This window comes from Rhea americana, unplaced genomic scaffold, assembly GCF_003343005.1.
Source record: "Rhea americana isolate MKP2758 unplaced genomic scaffold, rheAme1 scaffold_75, whole genome shotgun sequence".
Taxonomy (NCBI): domain Eukaryota; kingdom Metazoa; phylum Chordata; class Aves; order Rheiformes; family Rheidae; genus Rhea; species Rhea americana.
This window is the reverse complement of record NW_028186923.1, coordinates 729981-756828: the sequence shown is the minus strand read 5'-3', so window position 1 is coordinate 756828 and position 26848 is coordinate 729981. Positions and strand designations below refer to the sequence as shown.

Here is a 26848-nt window from a genome sequence, read left to right as displayed (position 1 = left end):
CCATAGCTGGCTAAAACAGGCACAACGTTATTGAAGTTGTTAGCTCTACAAAAGTGTAAAAAACATCGAAATGAAAGGCAATTTTTTCCCTAGGATTTGTGCATACAAAGCCCAGGATTTTTGTCAGTCAGACAGTGCTGATTTCTCTGAATAGAGTTTTTGCCCATAGACAGTTCTTACTATTTTCAGAAGGAAACAGAGTCCTACTGGTTAAAAGAAAATAACTGATACTGAAGGGATAAAGATTAGATGGAGTGATGAGAGTTTATAAACTAGCAGCCAGATCCAAAGGCAGTTCGATGCAATTACTTCTAAAATAATAAGCGACATGCTAGTTGTAAGATAACTGAAACCTATAATTGGAGGAAATAGAAAGCTCTAAAAGGAAAGGTTAAAAGATTTTTATCMATGCCAGCATTTTGTTTAAAGATGATGTAAGAGGTGTCAACTTAAGCTTTTAAAGTGAGATTTGCAGACAGTTAGTTTTCATTCTGACAAAAATTCTGATTTTTTTCCACGCATGTTAATAAATGAAGGTATGGGAGTTTCAGTTGCCCTGTCCTGTGTTTGGAGCACTGACTAAGGCAAAAAGTGTTTGCTTTTACTCTTTATTATAAAATCTGGGAATAGGCAAGAAATCTGCTTCAATATGTGGGCTTCAACTAGCTATCTCAAACTATCTAGGTGTTTTTGCACCCAGAATCGTGACCTGTGCTAAGCAGCGTATTCTTGAACACTGCCTGGCATGCAAAGTAACCCAAGACGGTGCTACTTCAGCTGCAGCAAGTAATGCAGATACTGGTGATACTCTCCATAATGTAGATAGGTACTACAACTAAACATTGGAACAGAAAACCAGGATGTTGGAGTTTCGTCCTTTTATATTTTTTTATAAATGTAATAACTGTCTCTTGTTATTCTATCAAAAACAACTGAAATCATTGCATAAGGCCAAAACAACTGAAGTCATTGCATAAGGCTAAGAACGACAGTTGTATCTCTGATTGTTTGTCTACATGGTGACCCTGTACTTCTGAATGCTACATCTGATCAGCTGAAAAAATCAATGTGGACTTCTAGGTAGGATTAGTGGAGGCCCTATAGATTTTGAAGCAAATCAGAAGACAAGGGAGACATCATGGCATTGCAAAGCTATGACATTTGCTTAATACAGCTACAGCCAAGAGTGCTTTGGTGGTCATCTCTGGGTCTCACAGATGGCTGGTGACACCTGTGGAAATCATGTCCTGCCTCACTGCCACCCCGCTCCTTGTCRAGATGTTGGTGTCCCGAATGCACCCACACTCTGCAGCTGGCTGACAGGTTTCATGACCTTGAGAGGAGCAGGAGCAGGGAAAGCACTTTCTGAAAGGGATGTTTTAGATTGAACATTTTGGTCCAAGCTGTTGGTCATGGGGCTGCCTTGTTGGCCAGGGTCAAAACCGTAGTGGTTATCACATCTGTTTTACACGCTGAAGGTCCTGGGTTCAAGCCGCAGTGGAACCAGCACCAGGAAATCCTTGGGAGGCTGGGCTAGATGATCTCCAGAGGTCCCTTCCAACCTTACTGATTCTGTGATTCTTTGTAAAAGGGGCAGCGCTCCTGAGCCAGGCAGGAGCAGAAAATTCATGGAGAATGTAAAGTGCTTCAGAGAGCTTTTCAGAAATGTCTCCGTGCAGGGTTGACTTACAAAGGTTGAACCTGGGTCCCTGAAATTTAATTCAGAAACAAACAGCATGGGCAGGGAAGGAAGGGATGAGGAGCAGACATGGAGGAAAGCTGTGGAGAAAAGATATGGAGGCTCATGCATGGGAGGAAAGCTGGAGGAGCTGGGGTGAGTACTGTGGGCAGCTGGGGTCCATGAAATGGGGAGCCTGGTATGGCACAGGGAAGCAAAGAGAGAAGCTGCTCTTGCCCCAAAAGGCGTATCTAGCCACTCTGGATCGGGGCGCTAGAGCCACTGGCTTTGATAAGGGTAAAGGAGTTTGAAGCCTCTAAAATAGACACTTTTGAAGAGCAACTTTGGGGCCAGCGTAGAGGAATAAAGGAGGAAGCAGGAACCTGGGTGCCTGGGGTCAGGAATGAGAAGGCAGGGAGTTCCTAGATGTGTCATGCTATTTTAGTCTGTGGTATTCCAGACTATCATTGCAGTGTCTTCAGCAGTCATCTGCGATCCCCACAGCACATTTGGCACTATTATTTTATATTTGACACCTCTGCAATATTTTTTCAAGTGCTACTTATGTCTACCCATCTAATTCAGTTTTCCGTTGTAATACAGACTGGATCTTGGCTGAATAAATTACTTCACACTTATAATTATAAAAACAAAAGGAAAACAAGTGAAAATGAATATTTTGCATAATATATGTAGATTTAATTCACACTGTGAAGTGTAGAACTGTGGCCCTGTACTCCACTTTGGTTTTAAATGTCATCGTAAGTGAGAAAGAGAGAGATTGTTATTCATAAGGCTGAAAATTATCCTCTGCAAGTGTGTCAGAATGTTTCACCTGTCTGGGAACAAAAATCATCGCTAAAGAGAAGGGTTTTGTGAGTTTATTCCAGAAAATAGGAGTGGAATATGGTGATAGGTGCCCTTGTTTTGGGAATCTGGAATACAGCATTCGTTTTCTTTTTTGTTTAAGCYGAAGTCTGATCTGCAATGAAGTTGGTTGGTTCCCGCCTGCACATGGATCGCAGGTGCCCCTCAGGGGCAAATGGTGGGGTGTCCTTSGTGCTGTCCCTGCATTATTAGCCAGTTTTGGTTTTGATGGCCTGTGGGTGAGTGAAGTTTRGAGTTACTCCTTCCAGAAGTCTTCTTGGAGAGGCTGAACGGGCAGCTGTAACTGATAGAGCTCGAGTCTGCAACACCAAGACTTAACTGCAGCTACTTTTTTATGGCCCTGCAGAGACCCTTTCCGAGGTTAAGGCCTATTCTACCAGAGGGTGCACAATAAAACAGCGAGAAAAAACTCATACATGAGGGAGCTAACAATCTGCACAGATGAGGGAGACAAAGACATTTAATCCATTCTTTTTTATAGGTGGAGAGAGAAAGGAAGGAGAAAGCTGGTAGGTCAGCGTAWCCACATCTCCTTTCCAGGCCACTCTCCGCTCCTATGGCCGGCAGCCCCGGCCCATGCTTCTGGTCTACAATCCATCTACCACCTTCACTTGAGAGTTGGCAGGTCTCATCAGTTAGGATGCAGCGCTGGTAAAAAGTCAGAAACCGGGTTTCCCAGTTCCTGACTGGGGCTTTTGCCTCTGGATGAAAATATAAGGAAGAACACTTTGCTCTTCACAACCAGCTCCGTTTAGTTTTGTTTCATGCCATCTTCATGTCCGGGTCCATGGAGATGGGCACTTCTCAGAGGGGAGCCATTTTCAGTTTTCTAAAAACTACTTTGAAACAGAACTAAAAGTCAAAAACGATGGAAAAGGCTTGACGATCGGTCTATCTGAATTTCTTTCTGCTCGTAAAAATGACAGGATCGTTTTTAAGTCTCCCTCTTAAGAGTGTGTCTGTGCTTGAGTGGGTTATTTTTCCTGTGCGAACCCTTTGCCTTAGAGTATATGACATGGTACATAGTTTCACAAAAAAAAAAAAAAGCCTATACTGTTATTTCCCCACAGGTCTGTAAGCAGAAATTATCTGTGAAGCTCTGGGATCTAATATATAGTCTAAGAAACATACCCCAATCAAAGGGATTTAGTAGGTCTCTTCAGATCCAGGAACTGCAGAACCCCAGACTTGCACRATTTACCAGATCAAGGAAAATACTGTATCTGTAATGTTTAGCTTCTGGTTTAAAATACAGCTCGGTTAATATTTGGCCAAGCTGTGTGCCACTTCAGAAATGCTTTGAGCTATCATGCTTATGAATTTATCAAAATGCATTTAATCCCAGCAATTGGCAGACAGTCTTATTTCATGCTTCCTGACTACTTGATTTAAACATAATTTATATCCATAATTATAACATGAATGCATTTATTTATTTATTTATTTACAGTAAAAATTAAAGGTTGAAGTTTGCCTTGACACAGGAGATGGCTTGTGAAGTTTTTCAGCTGTCAGTAGCTGTTCATGTGTGTGCACACGAGCCACCTCCAAAATAGTGTCCTGGGGGCCAGGGTGTCACTGTGCTGGAAACAGCAGGAGAGATGGGGGGAGTGGCTCACCATGCCGTCTCAGCTCAGCCRGTGGAGTGGGAGCACCAATGCCATTGATTCATCTCGTGGGCAACTGGACGTTTCTTTTTCTCACTTCGTTGGACAGAAAAAAATACTGTTTTGTCACAGTACCTTGCCAGCTACGTACAACCTCACAACGCTTCCCTGAAGAAGTTTCTCTGTGCCCAGTTATGAGTGAGACGTGCGGTATCCATTGCAACGAGGACAGGCGGGAAGGCTGTGGTCCAGCTGGGCTCAGATATTGGATTGAGATTGGTGTCCAGCCCACTGCATCAGCTCGCTTCTTCTCTCCTCTGTATCATCTGAGCAGTAACCTACTCCACATGGAGTTTGAACACTCATTTGCAGAAAATTTGCACTTTGAGCACTCAGTTATAGGGACTTCGTGGAGATAAATTCAAGGTGGTTCCCWGTGCCCCACCTGGAGCAAACACAGCACCACCTTCACGTCCCAACCTTCTCATTGCTCCCTGCCATTYGCTAACCTCTCCCCACCTCTCTTGGCAGCATGAGCTCTGCAGACCTTTGCGCCTGCATTGCAGCGGCAGCGAGTGCTGCTCTGCAGACCTTGGGGGCTTTCCATTTGTCCAGGGAGGATTTTGTCTCGATTTGACTTAGGAGGAGGGGTTGGCCCTAGCTCTGGATGGAGCTGCGTCTGTTCGTAGACTGTCATGTGGCTAATTCTAGATAAAGGGAATCCTACTCCCAGTTCCAATGGGGTAATTAAGCTGTGAATAATAAACAAAAACCAAATTTTTCCAGGTGCATCCAATTTCTTCGTCTGATCAAGGCATAAGACTGGAGGAAGTAATTGTAATCTCATAAATGCTTAGTCTAATAGAGAAATCCTCTGACTGTTGTGTAACTTGAAATATTAAATCAGAATCTCTTGGTAATACAAAATGTCCCCTTGATCGAAGAAGAAACAAGGAATAAAGGTAGACAATATTGCTATGAAACTGATTCTGAATTTGATGCTGGATCTGGTCTATWTTTATTTCTTGTATGATTGAAGATCTGGAAGAAGAGATGAAAATTGCATCAGTTATATTATAGATGAAACTAAACTGGGAAACGTGACAAGCAGTGACCAAAGAGAAATAATCAAGGTAATAGAAAGACAAACAAAAAGAAAAAGGAAGAAATAAAGGAACAATATGAAATACTGGCAATTAGGATCAACTGTATATATAAGTCAGTAATGACAGGAGAAGACTTAAGATAGCAGTGGCTAAGGATTATAATGGAGGCTTTGGAGTTTAGTTTGCTGGTCAAAAACATGCCAGTTTGATTTGCTTGTGCATGGAAATGTATCAGGACTCAGAAGTCATGTTCTGCTCATGGCACGGTTYGGATTTGTGACTCTGAGCCCCTGGGGACTACTGTGAGAGGCAAAGCGGAGAAATCCCGTGCACCACCTCAGCCCCAGAGGGGATCTCACCCCACCGTCAGAAGACAAGGACTTGGTGCCCATTGGTGCTTCCCCAGCCGTGCTCCCGGGTGACAGCAGGCACCCCCAAGACAAGCCTGGGGAGAGGGCGTCCAGGAGAAATCCCAGAGGAGGCAAATTGGTGCTTTAAACAGTTGTGACTCACCTGTAAAAGGGAATGGATATTCTCCAACGTAAACAGACTTTTCTGGGAGGTATCAGCCATTCACCATACCCAGTTAATGCAGGAATGTCCAAAAAATATCTTACTTGCTTTTCTTTTGCCTTTTAATACCGAGTACATGCAGAGAGACACTTTTTTTGTCTGGTATTTCTCAAAATGGGACAACTGAGATCAGTGACATCTCCCTTATATTACAGGGYGTTAGAGAGATGGAGTGTCCTTACTGTGCAAGCAGCAGGTCAGATGAACTTTCCTCTGTAGTGGACAGCATAGAAACAAATAAAGAGTAATCCCTGCACTTAAGAAGCCAGAAAGCTTCTAAAGCTTCTAATCTGAAGAGACAAAAAGGAAACTTGAAAGGGGAAACAATTTGCCCGTGGGCACCTGGCAGGTCATGGCAAAGCTGAGCTGAGATCTTGGGTTCCTCAGCCCCGACATGCTTGCTCCTCCTGCGCGCCCTRTCTGCTCTGATGGGAAAACAGTCTTGGATGGTTAAAAGCCAGGGTATCAAGTTAGTTATGAATATTCCTTGAAAACACATCTTCAAATCAGACTGTGGCACAGTAAGCACAAAGGTCCAGAGCCTGAGCTGTCATTTTAAGGGATTCGCAACGGATTCAGATAATTGCTCGCACAGTGTCTTTCCCAAAGGCAAATCTCTGYGATTTGGAGCCTCCAGACTGAACAAGAGTTTCAGTATTCCTTACTGAACTCTTCACYGTGCCATTGCCTCCAAGCAGTGAGTTCTTGGATTATTGTGATTCAGATGCATCGTTTTTTCTTTTTATGGTTCACAGAGCCTTCATGAAGGACAACGATATTAATGTGGGACATTGCACACAGCAGGACATGCCTGTTGAGCTGGCTGTTGTTACTTTTGCTGTGTTGTCACCTGTATTTAAAATACGATTTTCTGATTTTCTCTGACTGACTTAAATCCTTAAATAGTAGCATGCATCAAGGATGCTACAAAACACTGCACTTCAGGGATTTGTTTACTGAAAGTAAATGTGACTAGGAAWTGTATGACCAGGGTGTTTAAAATAACCTAGGGAAGTATCCCGTATATTCACTGCTTTGATTCTTTTGTTTAATGACTGTACGGATGCATTTCTTGCATTAGCACCGATTGCATTATTTATAGATTCGCAGATGTTGAGGTGGACACGGCCCGTGCGTTGCAGAGGGTGCTGGGCACCARCGGAGAGCCGGTCGGCACCACGTGCCTCCCTGGACCGGGGCTGCCTTCGAAATGCAGCTTGTAAAGACAGTACAGACGTACTGCGAGCTGGACCTGCTGTGTCCTCCTGTACAGTGCCTGCGCTTTCATCMGTGCATTCTAGCTCTGACCTCCTCAGATTTGGCCAGAATAAGAGGTTTACAGAAATACTTACATACAGATTCTACTTGGTGATAAGTGCGCCACACACCTAAACAGCTGTTTTTGGTGATCATGGAAGAAGGCGAAAACAAAGATATGCCTTATTTCTGGTGTAGGTGGATTCCAGCTCTTAGGGCTTTACCTGTTAAAGTACTGAGTGTTCTCCATGATCCTTCTTCAGCTTTCTCCGTCCCCTCAATTCAGGGCCACCTTCCTGGACATGTAAGCTACAGCCCTGCTTTTCAAGTGCTGAGTAGCCTGGGTTAGCGGGCAGGTTTTAGTTCTCCAAAAGGAAAATAAATATTTAAGTCAGAGAGCTGAGCCATCAGGAACGAAGAACTTATTTTTAAAGCTCTTGGCTCTTCAGCTGTTGAATTAATATTTGCCATCTGCTGGAGAAATATATGTTTGACCAGGTCTTGCACAAGCATATTGGAAACAGAAATATATAGCGATGCAGTGGAAAACAGGAAGAAATATTGTCTGTAAATAATTAGTTATAAATGACCTATTCAGCCATGTGTATGGCAAGCATTTGCTGGTGTCCTGAGAGTGTCCCGCTGGTATGAATGCGACCTTCGCGGTGCCTTGGCAGGACTGAGTCTCGGTGAGTGAACGTGTGCTCTGCAGGGTTTTCTGTGACCGTAGCTGGAGAGAATTGTGAAATTAAAGGAATGTTTTAAATAGAAAAAAATCTTGACTCAAAACCATTTGTTTTAATTAAGGCTGTGGATGTCAGACCGTCTCATTAATGCCTCGTGCGGAATCTTTGTAAGACCTTATRTTGAGTAGATATTAGACACATTTAAAATTGAGTGTATGTATTAGAGTGGATATAACAAAGTTTAATTGTATAAAATCAGAGTGAATTAGAATATATATGACAAGTAAAGAGTCTTAATGTAAAATACTAGTTTTTAACAGTATCTGAAGACAAAGTTTCCTTTCTTCTTCCCCTTAGGCATCCCAGCAAAAAGGGGTGAACTGGTGCCAGTCAGAGGGGAATGCCCTGGTCTGTTTGTATAAAATGTGTTCTGGAATAAACTTATTTCAGTACATAAAAACCAGAGGAATTGCTACATGTTCTTGTTATTTCTGACCGAGATTATAGCAAATAACCGAATTCAAGTATTTGGGCTCACAGCAGGGAAGCTGCTGCCTGGCTCTGTAAAGGGCTCACTAATAGGTCTATCACAGCCGAGACGAGATGAGCAGATGCGTTCGGTTTTTATCYCTCTGGGGGACCTCTGAAGTGCCACCTGGATTATCTGCACCGTTGTGATCGGATTGTAAACGAGGTGCAAAAGCTACACTCGTTTCTTTCCGAAAAGAGAAATGTTTGATGCAACCTATTCTGACTTCAGATACTAACGGCAGTATTTCCCTTCTCTTTTGTGTTTTCTTCCCTTCAGTCCCCAGCGCGATGCCTCAGAACGTCTCCTTGGAAGTGGTTAATTCAAGGGTGAGTCCGCCGCCGTGCAGCAGTTGGCTCGCGCGCGCCGTCCTGCGGGGATGCCTTCGCACGCCTGTTTGATGCAGATTCTGCATTCACAAAGCGAAATGTTCAGGAGCTCGCCGGCGCTTCGCCGCGTTTATCCCCTCGCCTTCCTCGCTAGCTGGGCTGGCCGATTCGGTCCCCTGCGGCTTGCGTTTGTGGCGGTCGTTTCGGCAGGCGTTTGATTTCTGTTCCTTCCCACGGGCCGCAGCCCCCCGAGAGCCTCTCGGTTAGGAAAAGCGCCCTCCGCCAGGCCGGGTCCCGCGGGTGGGAAGCACTGGCGAACGGGGCGATGTGGTGATGTGAGGTGACCTTGGCACCGCTGCAGGTGACTTGCCGGCGCTGTAAGGTGGCCATCCTGCCGGAGGCCGAGGGGCAAAGTGCTAATTGCATCCTGTATTTCCTGGAAAACAAAAAGCCCCACACAGCAGCAGCAAGGCTCGGTGGCTTGTTTCCAGTCCGCTTTGTGACCAAGAAGACAAGCCAACCAAGGCTTCCTTTGCTTTTCCGGTAGACGTGGCCTTCCTTGCCGGTATTACTGCTTAGCACTTCCCAGATGCTGTTGCATTAAGGCTTTCAAAGTCCTTAAATCAAGCTCAGCAGATTTTGACATTGCACATTTATGGACTGGGAAGCTTAGTCCCAGGTGAACTACGTGCTGTGGGCCCTTGAGTGAATTTCTGTTTTTCTGCTGCCCTGTCTGACTGCTCTTTTGCTTTCTCTCATCTAAACAAAACACATTAGAGACTGAAAATACAATTAGCTGTCTGTGTTCTCATTCTTTTTTTTTTTTTTTTTTTTTTTTTTTTTTTTTTTTTTTTTTTTTTTTTTTTTTTTTTTTTTTAACTTCTAGAAGTAATTTTTTACGGGTATTGCTTTTACTTTGCCAGCAGATTGTGTGACACCAGAGAGGGAGCTGGGCATAAATATTAAACACTCGAGCGCTAAAGAGCACTTAAGACCCGCACCGTTATCTTTACTGAGTACCTTTACTGGCGCTATGTTAACTAGTGCCGTCGGAGAATATGGCCCTGCGGGTATCGGTGCACTTATCACAAGGTTATCTGTTGCCACAAATTCCTGTTGTTCACGTAAAACACTTGGGCTCCCGCAGGCTCTGCTTCGAGGGGCCAAACTTGCACGTGCATCCAGGCCCTAGAGGCAAGGCTGCTGGGTAAATCACCCTCTTCTGTGTGGGTTTTCTGGGCACTGGTCTTCAGGAAGCAAAAACTTGCTTTGGGGGAAAAATGAAGCTTAAAGAAAGTATTGAGCCACACTTCTTCTAACTTCTGGTTGAAAGGGTCAGGAAGCGTTGGATGCTTTGCAAGTTCTTAGGTTTTTCGTGTTGGGCTGCAATTTTCATCGTTACACCGCGGGTTCCTTTGGAATTGCCGGTWCAGTTTTTACTTTACTACTATCGAGGTCAAAAGAATGAAGCRAAACATATTTGTTGTGTTTTATTTAAATAAAATTTTGTAAGATTTAAAATAATTTTTTAAAAATCTTGTAAGGAGTTCTGTGAGGATTTTTTTTTCTTTTGCATGCCCAGCAATTTGTATGGAATCACATTGGAGTATCTCAGAAATTCTGCTAGATAAAAATTTTCATTTTCAACCAATTTTTATATGAAATGTTGTTTGTACCTCATTTGAGTGCAGACAAGAGAAGACAAAACAGAAGCATCACCAAACTGTATAATCCAAGTCGGGGAATCCTAGCAAAAGCATGCGCTCTAATCTCTTAGAGGTTCACACAGTTGGTATAAGTAAAAATTATCTATATATCAACAGGATGCTGTAATGTTTTAATATACAAATTAGAATTATGTGTGACTAAAATCCTCATTATTTTTATCAAACGGTTTTTAATCTGTTATTAGGATCACTGAATAGCATCCAAGAGAGGAATTGCTCTCTGGGAAATCATAATTGAGCAATAGAGTTAATCATGCGTCGGGGTCCGTAATGCTGTGAGCCTCTGCACTGGTGCAGCCGGGTTCCTCTAGATTTCGTGGCTGGCCGGTGCCCTGCGTGTCGGGCGCGTTAGCAGCGCCGGGGTCCCGGCGAGGCAGCCGGAGGGAGGCGCTGGGGTGAGCAAGCAGCAGTTGTTCCCTGATGGCGGATTGACGTCTGCCCTGAGCGTAACTGCGGTTCGGTTAACCGGAGCGCTCTCCTGGAGCAGTCGGAAGCAGGGCTGCTCTCSAGTGACCGCCAGTGTGGGAAGGAAATACGGTATCGGTAGATGATATACCCCAGCCACAGGCAGATCTGTTGTCATTCCAACAAAGCTATTTCTGTTTTCTTCTGAAAGGAGTGTTCATTTTACTTAAATCTGGTGTACCTACATTCTTAAAAAAAAAAAAAATCTGCAACAAGTCCATCCATTGGTGAAGGCAATGGCATGGTAATAATGATAATATTATTTCCTAGTATAATATTTGAAGACCGTATAATAGGTTTTAATTATGCTTCCTATTCATCGAGTGCTATTTCCTAATATACGATGAAATATGTTTGAGCTTATTCCTTCTCTTTTTATTCATACCTTGTATTAATTGAAATTATATAAGCTTTTGTATTTTGTAGCKCATTTCAATATTGGGCCCGTTTAGAGATGGAAAAAAGGCCCCAAAACCCTCACGAGTTTTATCTTGGCAGGATCCCTCAGAACAAAACTCTCCCTGTGGACATGCTCTCCGGAGATTCCCATATGCCACCGGTTAGCGGTGAACAGGAGCCCGGAGCTCGCTGAGGAGGGCGAGCGTTCACGTGATTGCAGATTTGCCAGGAACGCTGAGAACCTGTCAGGTTGATCCCTCTCCTCCCCTTCTTGTTTTCATGAAATCAGATGTCTGTTCTGAACATTTTTTTTAAAAAAATACAGCCAGTCCCAGTTACTTTTAAATTCCTCTTACATGTAGTACCCAAAGGGCATTGATGTCTCRGAACATCTTGTTCCAAACCTTTGTGTTTACTCTTCCTTCCTTATTCTCAAGGGAAAATGTCACAGAGCAGCTGATYGTGTTTAGTGACCTTCTGTAACGATCCTTCAAATTTAAAGCATTTAGAACCAAAACAGAAAAATAAGCTGTAGGCTGTAATGCTGCATGCGATGGGGTGTGGATACTCCTACCCTGAGATATATTATTGTATTAATTCTGTCATCTTGGTACTTAGAGGTCTGTCTACAGGTGCTGTTTCTGCTGCTGTGGGATAAGATAGGTTAGGATGGGAATAAATCCAACTCTTATCTGCCCTAATCATTGGTTGTCATTATGTTTCCAATCACAGAGCATAAATTGGGAGTCTCAGTGGGATATTAACTTGCAGGTGTAAGTGTTGTACTGGACAAAGATGGATTTAGGTGTTTGTCTAAGTGCGTTTGGCAGGGCTGCTGTCTTGTCGTAGGCAAAACAAATGTGTCTCGGTCCTCCTCTTCGTGAGCAAGTGTCAGTACTGCAGAAGTACATAGTGGTAGTGCGAACGCTACTGGATCGTCTGGAKCCGGGGCCGAGGGAGGAGCGTGGGGCGCGGGAGTCTGCAGGACCTGTTCACCTCTCAGCTGAGCTCCCCCAGGGCTCTTCTGCGCAGGCGGGAGCCGGGGCTTCCCAAAGGGGCCCCCCGTTAGTGGGGAGTACCGGTTACACCGAGCTCTCAGGCTGGCACCGTTTGTGAAAGAATACTGGTATAAGAAGGTATTTTAAGAGGGTGTATAGGAAATGTGRCTCCTTATTAGAAACAAAAAGAGGTTTGGAGCTATTTGGACTCTTTTGGGCTTGATCCTATGGGCAGGGCAGCAGCAGAGAAGTGCACATACCTGCGTATCAGCTGAGGTGGAGCTTAAACATGAGCACTTAGGGAATGCTGAAGAAAAACTACAGCAGAAATGAACTGGACTCACTCAGTCTAAGGAAAGAGGAGTTTTCAAATGGAGCAACCAGCTTCCAAGACCATGCCCCCAAAATGTGTTTGCTCGTTCTTTTGGAATATGAGTCCTGTGGCATTTGTGGTTCAGGCCAGCTACGCTGCTAACGTCGCAGCGAGCTCTGTGCCGTTTCCCTCTCTTGTCAAAGGCTGTAGTAATCAAAAATACTGTGCTTCTGCAGTCTGTTTTTGTCTTGATCATACTCTTCTTAGCTTCCTTCTAACTTGGCAGCAGTCACTGAGAACTAATTCAATTAAACCCTTAAAATTCGCAAACTGATTAAATCAAAACAAGTAGCTAAATAACCATCAAAGCTGGCTAACTGGATTTCAGTAGCACACAAAAGAGACCAAAGGCTTGTCGTGCTGCTTTCCAGAGTTGTTTAAAATTTTATCTCTAGTTTAATAAGATTTCTGTCTTTATGTTATTTTTCTTTGGTGCTGGCAGATCTATTAATTTAATAGCATAACGGAGATGGCCAAGAAATGGAAGATGTTTGATATGAATTGCTATTATCATGCTTATTGCTTAATATTGATGGAGTGACTGGAGCCCTCGGTCAGACCAGAATTAATAATGATGGAGACTGTGACATAAATACAGTTCCCTGCCCCAAAACTTTCTACATACTTTGCAGTTATTCTGAATTTTCTTCTCATACAGTCATGAACAGTCATGTTCAGTGTCTGGTTTAGGGCAGGAGAACAGCAGCAGGGAAAGTGTATGTCCATGTGCACTCACATATGTATGTGTTTCTGTTCACTTGAGATTCTATGCATTCAACACAATTCAACACAAAAAATAACCTTTTCTGTCCTTGCTTAAAAAAAAATAATGGTACTGAATTGTTTCTAATGGGAAATAAGAGAAATACAGCTGATTTCTTCTGTTCAGAAATCTTCCTTTGCTAAGAAGCTGGGCATATATCATGTTTAACAGATGAACAGTTTCATCAAAGAACCGTCTGCATCAGCTTCTCCTGTTAGCGGACCCAGCGCTTTTGATGTATTTATTTGCTTCCTTTCCTTAAATATTGGTGGGTTTTTACTTTCTGTATTTTTTAATGTTTGTTACATATTAAACATTAGATAATTTGAACTGTATGAATAGCGGTCAGGCTTATCCATTTAAAAATCTGTTACTTTATTTCTTCCTCCCATTTTAAAATACATGGAAAACTGTAGAAGTAATTGTAGCTGTAGGAGCAGATTTCCTTTGGTCATATCGAGTAGCGATTTAWTCCATGGATAGATAGACTTCCACTCAAAAAGAATAGAGATGATTGATTCTGGATTAAGATTTTTCATACTGCCACTGGGGATGTGAGAACATAACCTGTAAAATTCTCCCGGTAAAAGTTAAGAGCCAGGTAACGAGTCTGTTTTTTTTCTGTAGTTTCTTGTGTGTGTGTGTGAAAATGTGTATCTATAAATACAAAGAAACTTCATGGTCATGCTCCCTAGGTTTTGCAGAATCATTTGGCAAATGAAAATTTATGTTTTCTGATACTTTTGAARGGGTTATAAATAAACTGCAAGAAGAAATTTCTTCATTATCTTTAGCATCAGTTTACATAAAATAAGTACAGGGTTTTGTTTCAAATGTTACGCAGGAGAAATTGGCTTAAGGCAGCAGTAGCTGGGGGTCGTACCCTCGAGTCCTCCGTTTGCAGCACTTTGCAGAGTATTGCCCTTAGTTCTTTGCAGTATGAATAATTGGATGGTTTAACATTCACTGAGCAAAACTCTCCCCTTCTTTTCGCCTCACATGGTCAATTATTCCTGGCAAAGTCTTTGTAACGTGCAACATTTGAGCTCTCTGCAGACGAGGCGAGCATGTTTTGCTGTCGAAGGGGGTAAGCTAGTGGGTGCCCGGACCTCCACCCTTCGCAAACTGCTGAACTTCCTTCCCACTGCTTAAACACACGCATGCACRTGGCATCTGGAGACGCTCCGTCTTCACGGGAACCTTGGCCGGAGGGAAGCGTCGCTGCCTTTGGACACCGGCGGGGGGACCGGAGCTGAGCAGGCGGCTCACGGGGATTTGCGAGCGGGTGGACGAGGGCAGAGCGCTTCGGGCAGCAGCTTCATGAACCCCGCGGGCTTCATCGCCGTTAGCTGGTGCCAGCTTGAGCTTGGCTTTGCCGTCTGCCCAGGCAAGGGCAAATTGTGGTCGCCGTCGTGTCAGCTAACTCCATTTTTAATTGCGTTCAAACGTGCTAACGTCTTGAAATGGAGAGCAGTGCTGAAGGCGTGCTTGAAGATCGCTGGATGCSCCTAAGCGAGCTGGATGGGAACCATCTTTCTGAGTCCCGGTCTGTCCCCAGCTGCTAGTGCCTCTTACCTGAACCTAAGAGGGATGTTAAAAGATTAAATTGCTCGCTTCAGGCCAGTGGTTTTGCGGTAGAGCTCTGCTACTATTACTGGAAGATGTTGAGGAATCTCCAGATTAAAGTTGTCACTACCTAACTTGCAGCAGTCTGACAACGTGCCTGACAAGGGATCCACCRTTTTTAAGCTGTCACGGTAAAATGTTACGAAGTTTCTCTGTCTCTCTGATTTGGTCCCCAAGTGGATTTCTGCTGCTTGGAAGGGTGCAGGCATCGGGAGTGTCGCCCATGGGTGCTCCGTGGCAGAYGTCAGAGACAGGAGCCACATGTTGCCACCGGAAAAAATATTTTTTTTGTTGCTTGGCAGCTCCTCACCGAAGACGAGCAAGGCGCTCCAGCACCGTTAAAGGGATCAACCGTCCTGTCACAACGCATTCCACTCAGCAGCTTCAAATTCTTTGTAGATAAAYGTACATTAAAACGTGCTATGAATGCACCCCAGGCCTCCGTGGGAATTGCTGGGGGCCTGAACAGCCCTTTGGCCGGTACCGCCTACTAGGGGGGAGTAGAGGAAACATAACCGATGGGCTGCACTCTCCAACCAAGTGCGTCTTCGTTACCGTCCACCAACGAAACCTGCCGGCAGAGGTGACATCCCAAGCGGTAAGTACCAAAAATCCCTGAGAGCCCAGCAGCGATGAAARCCAAGCAGTAAGTTTAAGCACTTCCTTCAGCTTACTCAGTGCATCAGATATTGCCCCGGGCTATTTCTGCGTGGCATTTCACAGCAAGGGTGAAGGAGCAGCAGCATGCTTAAGCTGGATTTCAACATGGTATYTGCAAAGTGTGGGTGAGGTATTCATTTAGGTGAAGTTTATAAAGCACCGTGGAGGCTGAAAGCACGTGCGAGCGCTGTGGTTGTGGCGAAAGATGAGCTGTGCACTTGAAAGAGATTGGAGGGAAAATAGAATTATTTTCTCTCATCTTGCCAAATGAAGAAGCAGGACTGGTAAAGTGGTGGGGTTCTGAAAACATGCTGAATGCTCTGAAAATTTATCCGAGGTGGGAAAATAACCATTAATGAGATCTGGAAGCATCGCACAGAGGACTCAAACATGTAGTTTAAAAGGACTGAAAAGTAAAGTCAGCATGACTGTCACCACTATTTAGAAAAGCATCCTGTAGAAACCATGTATATAACCTTTAAATATGTTACTTATGGAGAAGGCCACAGAGAAAGAGATCTTTAACCTTTAAATCTATTACTTAGAGGGAAGGATAGAAACAAGCACTGAGCTTAACCTTTAAAGGGAGAAAATTTGCTGATAGCTTGTAAGTCAATACCTTCTGCTTCTGCCTTTTAATTAYACACGTTGCTGAGACCAAAGCCATTCGGGGGCTGTTCTCTTAGCAAATTCCCGTCGTGCTGGTCACCCTGGCAGAGGTGTCATTCTCAAGAAGGCACTAGAGCCGGGCACAYTGAAGTGCTCGCCTCCTGCAAATGCCACGAGCTTCCGCGCCATCCCCTGGAATAGCAGGATAATTTCCTCGCACTGCCAGAGCGATGTCCAGCTCCGATGCCTCACTGCTGGGTCCTCACAAAGTCTCAGAGGTTGTGGTGTCAAAGCTGGGCAGATTCATTATGTTATGGAATTTGATTAAACCTTGTTTAAGCTGGTGAATATTCCAGCCACCTTTTCATTTAAGATAAATTTAGAGATACTATTAAGCCACTTAACGCACCCAGGCAACACGAAGCTCTGGGCGGTTGTTTCTTAATGGTAGCGACTCGGTGGCTTCTGAACGGCACAGTGCCAGAGGTTTACCCAGAGACCAATAAAGCAAATTAATGAGCTATGACACTGATTAGTAGAGTTATATGGTCCTGGCTATCTCTGAGAGAAACAATAAAAAGGCTAGAGAAGGAGAAAAACAAGGTCACAAGGAATCAGCAGTTGTAGAAGAGCAGATATGTTGTCATGCCTTGCCCCACTCTGCCCCTCTGCCGGCAAGGAACGACCCAGCAGAAGGAGCTGCTGGGCTCAAACGTTGGTAGTTTATTTTCCATGGTCTGGGGAAACACGATTTTGTGTGTCATTGGAAATGAACAGCGATACCAGGTCAAAATACTGATACATCCTTTCAGTGGGGGCATACTGCAAAGCCTGAGCTTCTGGCACCTGCTTGCGTCCAGCTTTACTGACCACAAAGGGATATTAATGTTAGCAAAATATTTAGCTCCCTGACCCAGGAAAATATGGGCTGTTATCCATATCCATATCCATATCCATATTTATCCAGGAACTTAAGAGCAGGCAGAAAGTTAGTAAAATTGTCATCTAGTGTGGCTGGAGGCGAGGCTGCGGGCCTGCGGTGGCGTGCTGCATCGCGGGTGCAGGACGCACCTCCGAGATGCTGCACCAGCGTTTCGACAACTTCRGGTGCCCCCTGGAATTCCAGCCCCTGTGTTTCTGACTCGGTGTCCAGGAGTGTTTCGGTAATTCTTTTACAGTTCTTCATGTGCGACTTCAGAATTTTTTCTTTTGTCTGGGGAAGGAGCTGCTTTGAGTCAGTCCAGTTTTACAAAAAATGCACAGTATCTTTCTATTGCATTTATATTTTTAGAGTTTAAGCTTTCATCTTTGGGTTAGATAACAGTGATGATATCAAGAGAATATTAAATATATAAAAAAAAACCTCAATAGACGTGATAATCACTTCTAGATCATAGATAAAATAAGTTCAGGATATTAAAAAAATATAAAGCCAGAGATTGTCCTCAGTCACAAGAATTTCATCTGAACATTGGTTTTAGCTTCTGCCTGGTTCAGAAAGGGACTGAGGAGAGATCTTCCCAGTGTCCCATGCCTTTGTACCTAGCATTAATGAAGCTTGTCTGATTGGAAAAGCTCCCCTCGGCGTGACGTACCMAGAGCAATGGTTTCAGCCAGAGAGGATTCGGCTTTTTTGCTCGAGCTGTACATTAACGTAGTGAGCAGGGGGAAGTTCACAGCTGGTTTAGGATGATGCTGAACAACGGTTGCCACCCCGGGCCGTGCCTTAGAGGAGCACTGGGAAGATGAGGAGGGTAAGGCTTGGAGGGCCGGCGAACGCGAGAAGCCGTGCCGCAGCGCAGGAGCCAGCGGCTGTAGGCTTCTTGAAGGGTTTGCTTGCGGTGGTGGGGTGGTTGCTTGCGTGCTCCATGTTCATTATATTGCATTTTCCTGCTTCCCAAACCAGCTTTTCATGGTTGTGTCATCCATTTAGTTGCCTTGGAGATTGTGCTGTGGAAAATGGTGCYCTGGCTGTCCTTCACTGTAGTGCCTTCCCATCAATCCCAGGGCAGGGGACTTGGTCTCTCCTTGCGTTTCCAGTCATACTGGGGATCACACGCAAGCGGTGAGCAATCTCGCCGGTACTGGAGGGCGTGAAGCCAGCCGGCCCTAGGGTCTTCCCATGTGAGTGGAAGTTACTGCATTAAGTGCAGGAGGCTTTGGATCAGGCGTGCCGCTCTGCGTCCCGTTGCTTTTATCTACCAACCCACGGGCGAGCCGTGTTCTCCCGTGCCGGCACGGAGGGAACCTCCTGCAGCCGCCGTGCCCTCAGACTGCCACGGTTCAGCAAATGAGCAGGCGTTTTTCACCGTAAAGACTCTTAAAATCAATGGAAACGCTCCTGTTAACTATAATGGAAGTTCAGTGGGATCCTTTGGGAACAGACCTTGTTTTCTAAACAAGGGCGATTTTGTGACAAAAGATAAATGACTTGCACAAACACCAGTGCTGCTTCAGCTGCCTCCAAAAGTGCTTCTCAAGCAAATAAGAGACACGCTAAAAATAGAGATGTTCAGCCTATGTCTAGTCTTAAAAGGCTCCAAGTTCCTCCAGGGTGAGGGTATACCARGGATGGGACCTCCCTGCCCAGACCMRTGYGARTCTCTGGGGGCTGCACGSAGCAAGAGCATCCGGAGGCCGTTGCCCTGTTGGACTACGATGGAGGAAAACCAGGGAGAGGCTCCGATCACAGAGGGGGTGAGGAAGTGTAGTTTAGTTTAAGAAAAGAGAAGTGCTCAGATGCCAAGTGCTAAGACCTTCCCCCGTATATACGTTTTGTGTGTTRACCAATGTCATCAACACATGGTTAACTGGAGAACTTCCAAGAAAAATTATCATATATTTCTGAATTGCCCAAAGGGCATTAATATATGTGAATAGATATCAGTCTTGATCAGAACTTGTCTGGTTTTGATAATTTCCTCTTTCCAAGCCGTGCTTCCCTTCTCTCCTTGCCGTGCTGTTATTCATGTTTAATTGTGTTCAAGTTCCGCATGCTGTGATCGGATCAGGGCCTTTCTTGAGATGCTACATAAACATACRAACCAAAATGACTTAATTGCACAAAAAATATCTAGAAGTTTTCTAAACCGGCTGCAAAGAAAGAACTATGTTTTTTTTTCTTTAAACTAAAGATTGAACAAAGTAGGGCAAAACTAACTTTCGCAAGCACTAATACATTTTTCTTCCATGTACTTTCTGCTGAACTATATAAGAAAGCACAAAGAATTTAGTCTGCAAAATAGAATGGATAAAAATAAAATAAATCCCCCAAACTTCAATAGATGCTGGCATGCAATACTCCCTGCAATATTTAGCAAGCCACATGAGTAGCTCACAAAGATAAATTCTTTTAAGAAGCCTGAAGAAATCTTTAAATTTGCAAAATGTAAAAAATTCTACTGTGAAACAACTTGGTGAGAAGATGTCAAGAAAGAAAATAAAAACTTTCTGCATAAAAATAAGATGAGAAAAATTCAGGGTATCATCCATTCRTTTCCATATCCTGTGGTGTAAAGATATTCAGAGTTCTTCAGACTTCGTATGTCTGAAAAAAGAATGGGTTTATTGTGCCTTTTGCTTCTTTGCCCCGAGCTATTGCTGTAGTTTTTATTATATAATCTTCCAAAAATTAAGTAATTCAGTGTTGCTGTAAGGAGGCAAGCTGAAGGTCTAACCTTTTTTTCTGCATTTTCCTGTCATTCCTGAAGTATAGCAATTCCCAATTCCCTATCCTTCTTAATAGCCTCATGTTAAATAAGCCCTGACACCCTTTGATTTTCCTCCCTGATGACAGTGACAGTGAAGGTCCTCTTTGGAGTGACTTCTTTTGCCAGTGGTGGCTGTGTCTTGGGTGGCTGCTGGCCAGCTCCCCCCCTGCAAGTAGGGCTGCAGCCTTGAACCAGACTGTCCCACTTCTTCCTGCTCTAAAAAACTGMCAACTTCAGCCAGCCAGGTACTGGTTGGTCTGCAGAGAAGACCCGCTGGACCCGCTCTGCTGGCCAAGGCTGGGTTTCAGCTGTTGGTCACAGAGAAGAAACTTCATAAGTTGCTGGTGTGCCRCCACGTTGACATCTCCCAGGTGCTGCAGGTCTCTGTTCTGCGTTTCACCAGCTCCGCAGGAGCTCATAGTGCAGTAGCGTTGCCAAGCCCGGAGGCAGAGTTATTTTGGTCTTCTCAGGTTTGTTGCGGTGCTAGGAGGCAGCTCACTGGCAGCACTTGGCRCTCGGAGCCACTGGAACCTCTTCCTGGGAAGCTGGGTTGATATCTTCTGTGTGTTTGATGTGGTGTTAGCTACTGCTCTGCTGTCAGTGCTTTACAAGCTTATAAATGGCTTCAGACTGTCCCAGGGAGATGCTTTACCTCAAAATGGTCTTTGTGCTTTCAGATGTTCTTTGAATGTGTAGTGTATTTGTGAAAATGCCTCTGCTTCTGCTGGTAGAAGCGCTTGGATTGTGCAGATCATTCAGTTGTTCAAATATTTACTTTTGCTCCCTTAGCAGATCCTTATCCTTTTGCAATTAGGCGGTTAGACTGACAAAATGATTTATAATCATAACAGCCAAGGCAACGCAAATCTGTTCCTAAATATATTTCTCCTTAATTTGATGTGTTGTGGTAAACAGTTTATTCATTTGTAAATAAATACCTGGAAAATTACAGGCATAACRTTAGTCCCAATAAGCACAGCATTGTTTTTAATATCAGACAAAGCAGCTGACTTTAGCAGAACTGCCTCCCTTACAGTAAATTTTTTTAAGCTAGTAAGAAGAAGCAATGCTTGTTATTGCAAACTGGGCACTGGAGGATCTATGTTTTAATTCCAGCTGTCCTAATAGGAAAAGGTTTAATTCTSTGGGTTTGTTCCAGCTGTCTATGCCATTACCCTGTCTGTTCTCCCAAATTTGCAGCTTGATAAGCAGTTATTGCATTTTAGTTATAAAAATTTTAAGAATCTTTAAAATCTTTTCTCCGTGTTTGGTTCCTGATCCCCGTTACAATCTGGCCTTGAATAAGGGATTTTACAGCCTTCTAAAAGTGCACATTTGAGTCAGCCAGGTGCAAGATATTTTTTTTAAAGTTTCTGTATTCCTCTTTATCACATGAAACGGAGATCTTTCAAAGCATTAATTCTGTCTATTAATGCACTGTTATTTATATTATTTGACACAGCCTGATAAGTGACTTGCTCTTCCTAGTACTGCTGTAGAGTATGAAATCAAATGTCCGATCTCTAAATATATATGCTTTCTAAATCTGTCCTTTGCYTGTCTTCCCTTCTGATAGCTCCTCTTGTGCTTATAACAATATTTGCTTGAGTAATTTACTTTGCATTGAAGCTTTTATCTCCGGATTCCCTGCTCACGACCTTTGTTTTTCTCTCGTGCTTTATACGTGCCCTGTTTTGTTCCCACTTTTTTGGATATTGCCCAGCATCCTCACCTGTAGAGGCTCCTTTGGCTGCCACTTTTTCCACCACGATCCTTTAATACAAGAAGAGGGGACGTGAAGGGCGCTGCTGCCGGTGCACGTCCCCAGAAGGACGAGGACCTGGTGGCTGCCGTCTCGCCTGGCATCTCCCTGAACATCTGGCAGCCAGAGGCTGAGCACCTGTATCTGCAAAAGGCCAGACAAGTTTTGGAGAGGGCATTTTGAGGTGTGGAGAATGACGCAGAGCACAGGTTAGAGCGTGGCGAACGCGACCCCCTCCCGGGCTGTCGCTGCGGGTGCTTGTGGTGGACCTCAAGGCTTGCAGACCTTCAGTGCCAGCAGCGACCGCCCGTCTGCCCTCCAGGATGGCTTTCCTGCTTTCACCCGACTGCRTGAACTCTTCCAGCAGCGGAAATAGCCCCTCTGTGCGCACCGTAACGAATGCGTGGRCTCCAGTTCGCTTTTTACCGAGGTAACATCTGACGGGAATTAATCACAGAGATGATTAATCCCAGAGCTGTCCGGAGGCCTCTGCGCAAAGCGGCTTTGCGGCAGGGGGTTGTGCTCGCCCCCTTCCCCGTGCGACAGGCCAGGAGGGCCGCCAGCCTCGCGCAGGGCCACGAGCTGGAGGCCGGCGTCTCCCCAGGGCCAGAGCTCAGAGCTTGGTCCCCAGGTCGCTTTTCTCTCCGAAATTCCTAAATGAACTGCRGTGGCTATTTTGAAACCACTTTCGTTATGAGCGTCTCCTCTGAATTAAATTTAAAAGATGCGTTTATAAGGTTAATCCATGTTGATTTTTTTTTGTTGTTTCAGTTTTCCCTGTCCCTTATGACCACAAGTGTTATCTGGCAGAAATCAGATCATAAACGTAGGCATCTGCATTTTCACTGTAGAAATGTTTCTGTGCTTACCCAGTAAGAAACAGAAATAATACTGGGTGATGTGGGGGGTGAATTTCAGTCAGCCTGTATATTGTATATGATCAAATCACAAAGTAATGTGGGTTTTTTTCAGATTTCTTGAATGAGTTGGAAAAAGTAGCAAACTTCTAGCTTGCGAGCAGACAGGAAGATAAATTACTCACTGTGAATAATTCACTCGTTACTCGTTCTAGTTCACTGTCTTTTAATTTTGCAATCCTGCCAGATTTTATTCCACATTACTTTCTTTGGTTTTCTTTGTTATTTAGTCCTAAGTGCCCTAATGCCTTCACCGTAACTCTTTTGACTGGGGAACATCTTGCAATTAAAAAAACAAATGACCAGCAGGGTTGTAGAGGAGAGTAACAGAGCAGACAGCTAATGCAGAACACGCTAACCCAGGCAAGGCCAAAGGGGAAAATACCCYAGGACAACCGCAACGGCAGTCAGACTTCATCGCTCTGGAGCGAGCAAATACGGACACTTGTGAGTTGTGCATCTTCTTTTGGAGACCAAAGAAGAGCAGCCTGTGAGTGCAAAGATGGAGATGCCCCCGCCGGCTTTTCGAAGTGGATGGCAGCAGAGCTTGGGATCCGCTGCTGCCCCAGGAGCGCCGCGATGTGGTTCTGTGCTCCCTCGTTCCAAAATCAGTTGCTGCAAACAAATAAATACAGCACAAAATTTTTTATAATACTTTAGCTGTAATATAGAGCTTCTTAAGCTGGCTTAGAGTGAAAGGCTTCCTCTACATTCCCACGGCCATAAAATCCTCTTCTGCGCGTTTAGTTTTAGCAGACAGCCAGGGCTAACTCACCCTAGCTTTAYACACCACTTCAGTATTTGGCCCTGTGGCTTTCAGAGGGAAACACRTAACATGCAACTTAATGTAATTTTTTGTAATCTCATATATTTATGTAGAWTTCTTTGACTAAAGTCCAGTAAGTAAAATTGGTAGCCTTGAATGACCTATTTTTTTTTAAAAAAAAAGCAAAGTCTCTTACTCAATGTGACTGGTTTGTGGGAGAAATTACTATAATCTTCTAAAATTGTTATCCATASGACACACGTAGAGACTCCTGAATTATTACAGTTTGATTATGAAATCTAACCTTCCGCCTTCGATAAAGTCTTATAAAAAGCCAGATTTTCTGGTGGAAACGTGGCACCCGCTGTGGAATAGATACGCAAAACTTCAAAATTGCAGCTGAATGGCAGCTAGTAGGTGAGTGGTTTTCTGCAGGSACCTAGCATCCTCTTCTGCGCTGTCACGGAGGGAGGGCTTGCGTTCTGCCAGCTCAGCTGAAGGGACGCTGTATGGGCCACTGTATTTGACGGCTTTAGTGAAGAAACAGAATTGACGTGGGGGGAGAATCTTTGTGTTGTCCACGGGAGTTCTGCCCTGACAACAAAGTTTAAGTTTCAGTTTTTAATGGTAATAAAAAACCTCTGAAAAAAATGTTGTGTGATTGGGGTAAGAGTTTAACGTTCAGGAAGATGAGGAGGACGTAGGGGACTTCAGGAGACTTGTTCAGTAGTTTTTGAGAGTGGAATTACACTTCCCTTTCACAGCGTGGTGCAGGAAAAACAAGAGAGCAGCTTGAAGCACGTTGATCCAAAGGGTGTGACTGCGGGGCTGTGACGCTTGGCTGGTGACTGTGGTGGATCTGGGGCGCAGGCGTCCCATGGACCATGCTGTGGACGTCATTTCAGCCGTCTGCTGTGGTCACACGCGCGCTGTTTCTCTAGGCAGGTAACAAATGYGGTGAAACAAGTTGGCACTATTTGCCACTTCGTTCCTGAAGTGATCACTGGAATATAAACAAGAGGATCTCAGATGGTGAGACTGTACAGTAACATATGGAAAGTGAGATTGGAGATACCGTGAGACCAAGTTCTTGAGTCTAGAGGCTGCAGTAGACCTTCTGAAGCATGATTATCTGAAAAAAATGAGGGGAGCAAAAGATTTTCTGTATTATAGAACAAGTTTCCTCTTCAGACTTACAAATGTGTGTATTTGAGCGGCACACCCGTTGAAGTGAAAAGAAAGCAAAGCTCTTTTGAAAGAATGCACTAGCTCTGCGGTGGAGATACCTGAGTAATAACAATTAACTTTTATAGTGTTCTCATCTTCAAAGTGCTTAGCAAATACGAACTAATTAATCCCTGCAGTTCCCCAATGAGATGTTAGCGTGAGTTCATACATGGGAAGCAATTAGCTTTGCAAAAGTGCTGTATCAACACTGAACCCCTTTAGAAAGATGATGCTATCTGCTTCCACAGATATCAATTTGGGAATAACGAGGTGGCGAGGAAGGACTCAGTCAGCTGATTGCTGGCTTCCAGGGGCCAGACTGAGAGTGCTGATTTTAAGGGAGAGTGGGAGATTTGCCTCCATAGCCCAAAGGTGCCTGTGTTGTTGAGCATCCTCCAAGGCGCTATGTGCACTATCTCTGTAACAACCTATAACGTCACATGTGCGTGCAGTCCTGCTGCGTGGGAAGTAAGTATAGGTCTGAATAGTCAAAGATAGAGTGCGGGACATAGCTACACTGCGAAACCTTGACTGGTTCCCTGTGTCTGGGAATGGTTCCCTGTACTGTCTCAGCCGGTGCCCGTTTCCCTCTTTGTCCATGGAACATCTGCCCAAAGAATGGCCCAGAGCTGGCTGCCACTGGAGAGGAGCTGGTGGAGGAGGCTGTTGYATGACCTGAGCTTTGGTTGCAGAGAAAGTGTTGCTGCAGGGAGAAGTTTGGATCTGTGCAGACTGAGCACAGCAGGGTGCTCTGGCAAGCTCGCTGGGGCGAGGGGTTCATGTGAGAGCAGCAGTGCCCCGTTCATACAGCCGTCTGGCTCCACAGCCCTCTTGAACATGGTTATATGCCATCAGAGCCTGGAAGCTGCTGTRTAGTGTTTGCCAGTGACAGTCTACCATTTTTTCTTTGCTCAGTCATGCACAAGCATGCAGAAGTAAATGGAGCCAGAATGATGAGACTGTATTTAAGAAGAAGACTTCTCCCATCCTTTTTGCAATGGCTTTGACTTCCCTCCCACTGGCATATCTTTTTGCCTCATGTTAACTGTGAGGGTAGAGAGGTGGTTACCTACGCATCTTGCAAGGTTGTGGTTGGCTCATGGAGAGGTAGCTGAGCTTTTTATGTACCTTTTCGGGTTTCCTGGCATGTGRACAAGAGGGAACATGGCAGAGAGCTTGATCATGCAGTTAAGATACTTGAATGCTTCCCTGGGGAGCTAGTTTTATTCCTGCCACTGRGTCCTTGTGTGATACTGGGCTGGTCAGTCTTTCAGATGTGACCACGGCAGTTGCCTTCTTTGTTTTCTGGTGAACAGTTTCAGCTGTGAATTCTGATTTTCAAAAATGTTGAGCAGACACAATTACAAAGTCAACAGAAGCTGGGTTCTGAATGAGTGAAGGACTCCAGTACAGCTAAAACTGCAGCAAAATTGTTAAGGAATTGCATAGTAAGCATCATAAAGCACCCCAAATTAGTGGAGATTAATTTTTCCAAGCCCAAAGTGAGAAGGGGATAATGTCATCCTTTTCACAGGAGGGTTGTGAAAATAAACTCATAAATGAACATATAAATTAAATTCATTAGTGTTTGCAAAGTGCTTACACTACAAAAATCCCAAGAGGAACTTAGTAGTTTTATCTTCCGACCAGGATTGAAAAGTAAGTTGTGTTTGAACAACAGAGAGAAAGCAAACTGATGAATATCTTTTAGTTAAATAAATCACAAGATTCTATGTAGTAAGGCATGGAGCTGAAGTAGCTGAAATCTGTGCAATGAGGGCTCAACAAAGGCTGCCCAGCAATTCCTGACTTTTGGATCTTGACTTTGCAAGGTGATATTTGAGTAGATTTTTGCAATCATTTCCTAGATTACTGAGAAAATAAATGGAAAAAAAAATCCATATGGATATTACACAGCATGTGTTCTCTTRGCAGGACTAAAGCTTTAAGCTGTGTTCTACAGATCTCTGCTATTTCAGCTAATAATAGCTAAGTTAGTCAGAACTAGAGTAGTCTGTTGTGCTGCTCCGTGGTGAGTGCCTGGAGACCTTTTGGACAGTGGCCKGGAGCAGATAGCTGTCCAGAGCAGATACCCGTGCAGAGCGTGGCGTGACTCCTGTTCAGGAGCGGGGAGGGAAGAGGGACCTGGTGCTTGCCTAGCTCTTGCCCTGAGACAGCCTTGGGCCGCAGGTA

General features: G+C 44.4%; 1 protein-coding gene across 1 annotated transcript in view; it reads left to right on the top strand.

Annotated features, from left to right (window-relative positions):
- Window positions 1-26848, top strand: part of DCC (DCC netrin 1 receptor) — a 547514-nt gene that overhangs the window by 394948 nt on the left and 125718 nt on the right. Inside the window, exon 12 of the mRNA XM_085322164.1 lies at window positions 8604-8653. Coding sequence (XP_085178290.1) covers window positions 8604-8653 — 50 coding nt within the window. The remainder of the gene's footprint in view (window positions 1-8603; window positions 8654-26848) is intronic.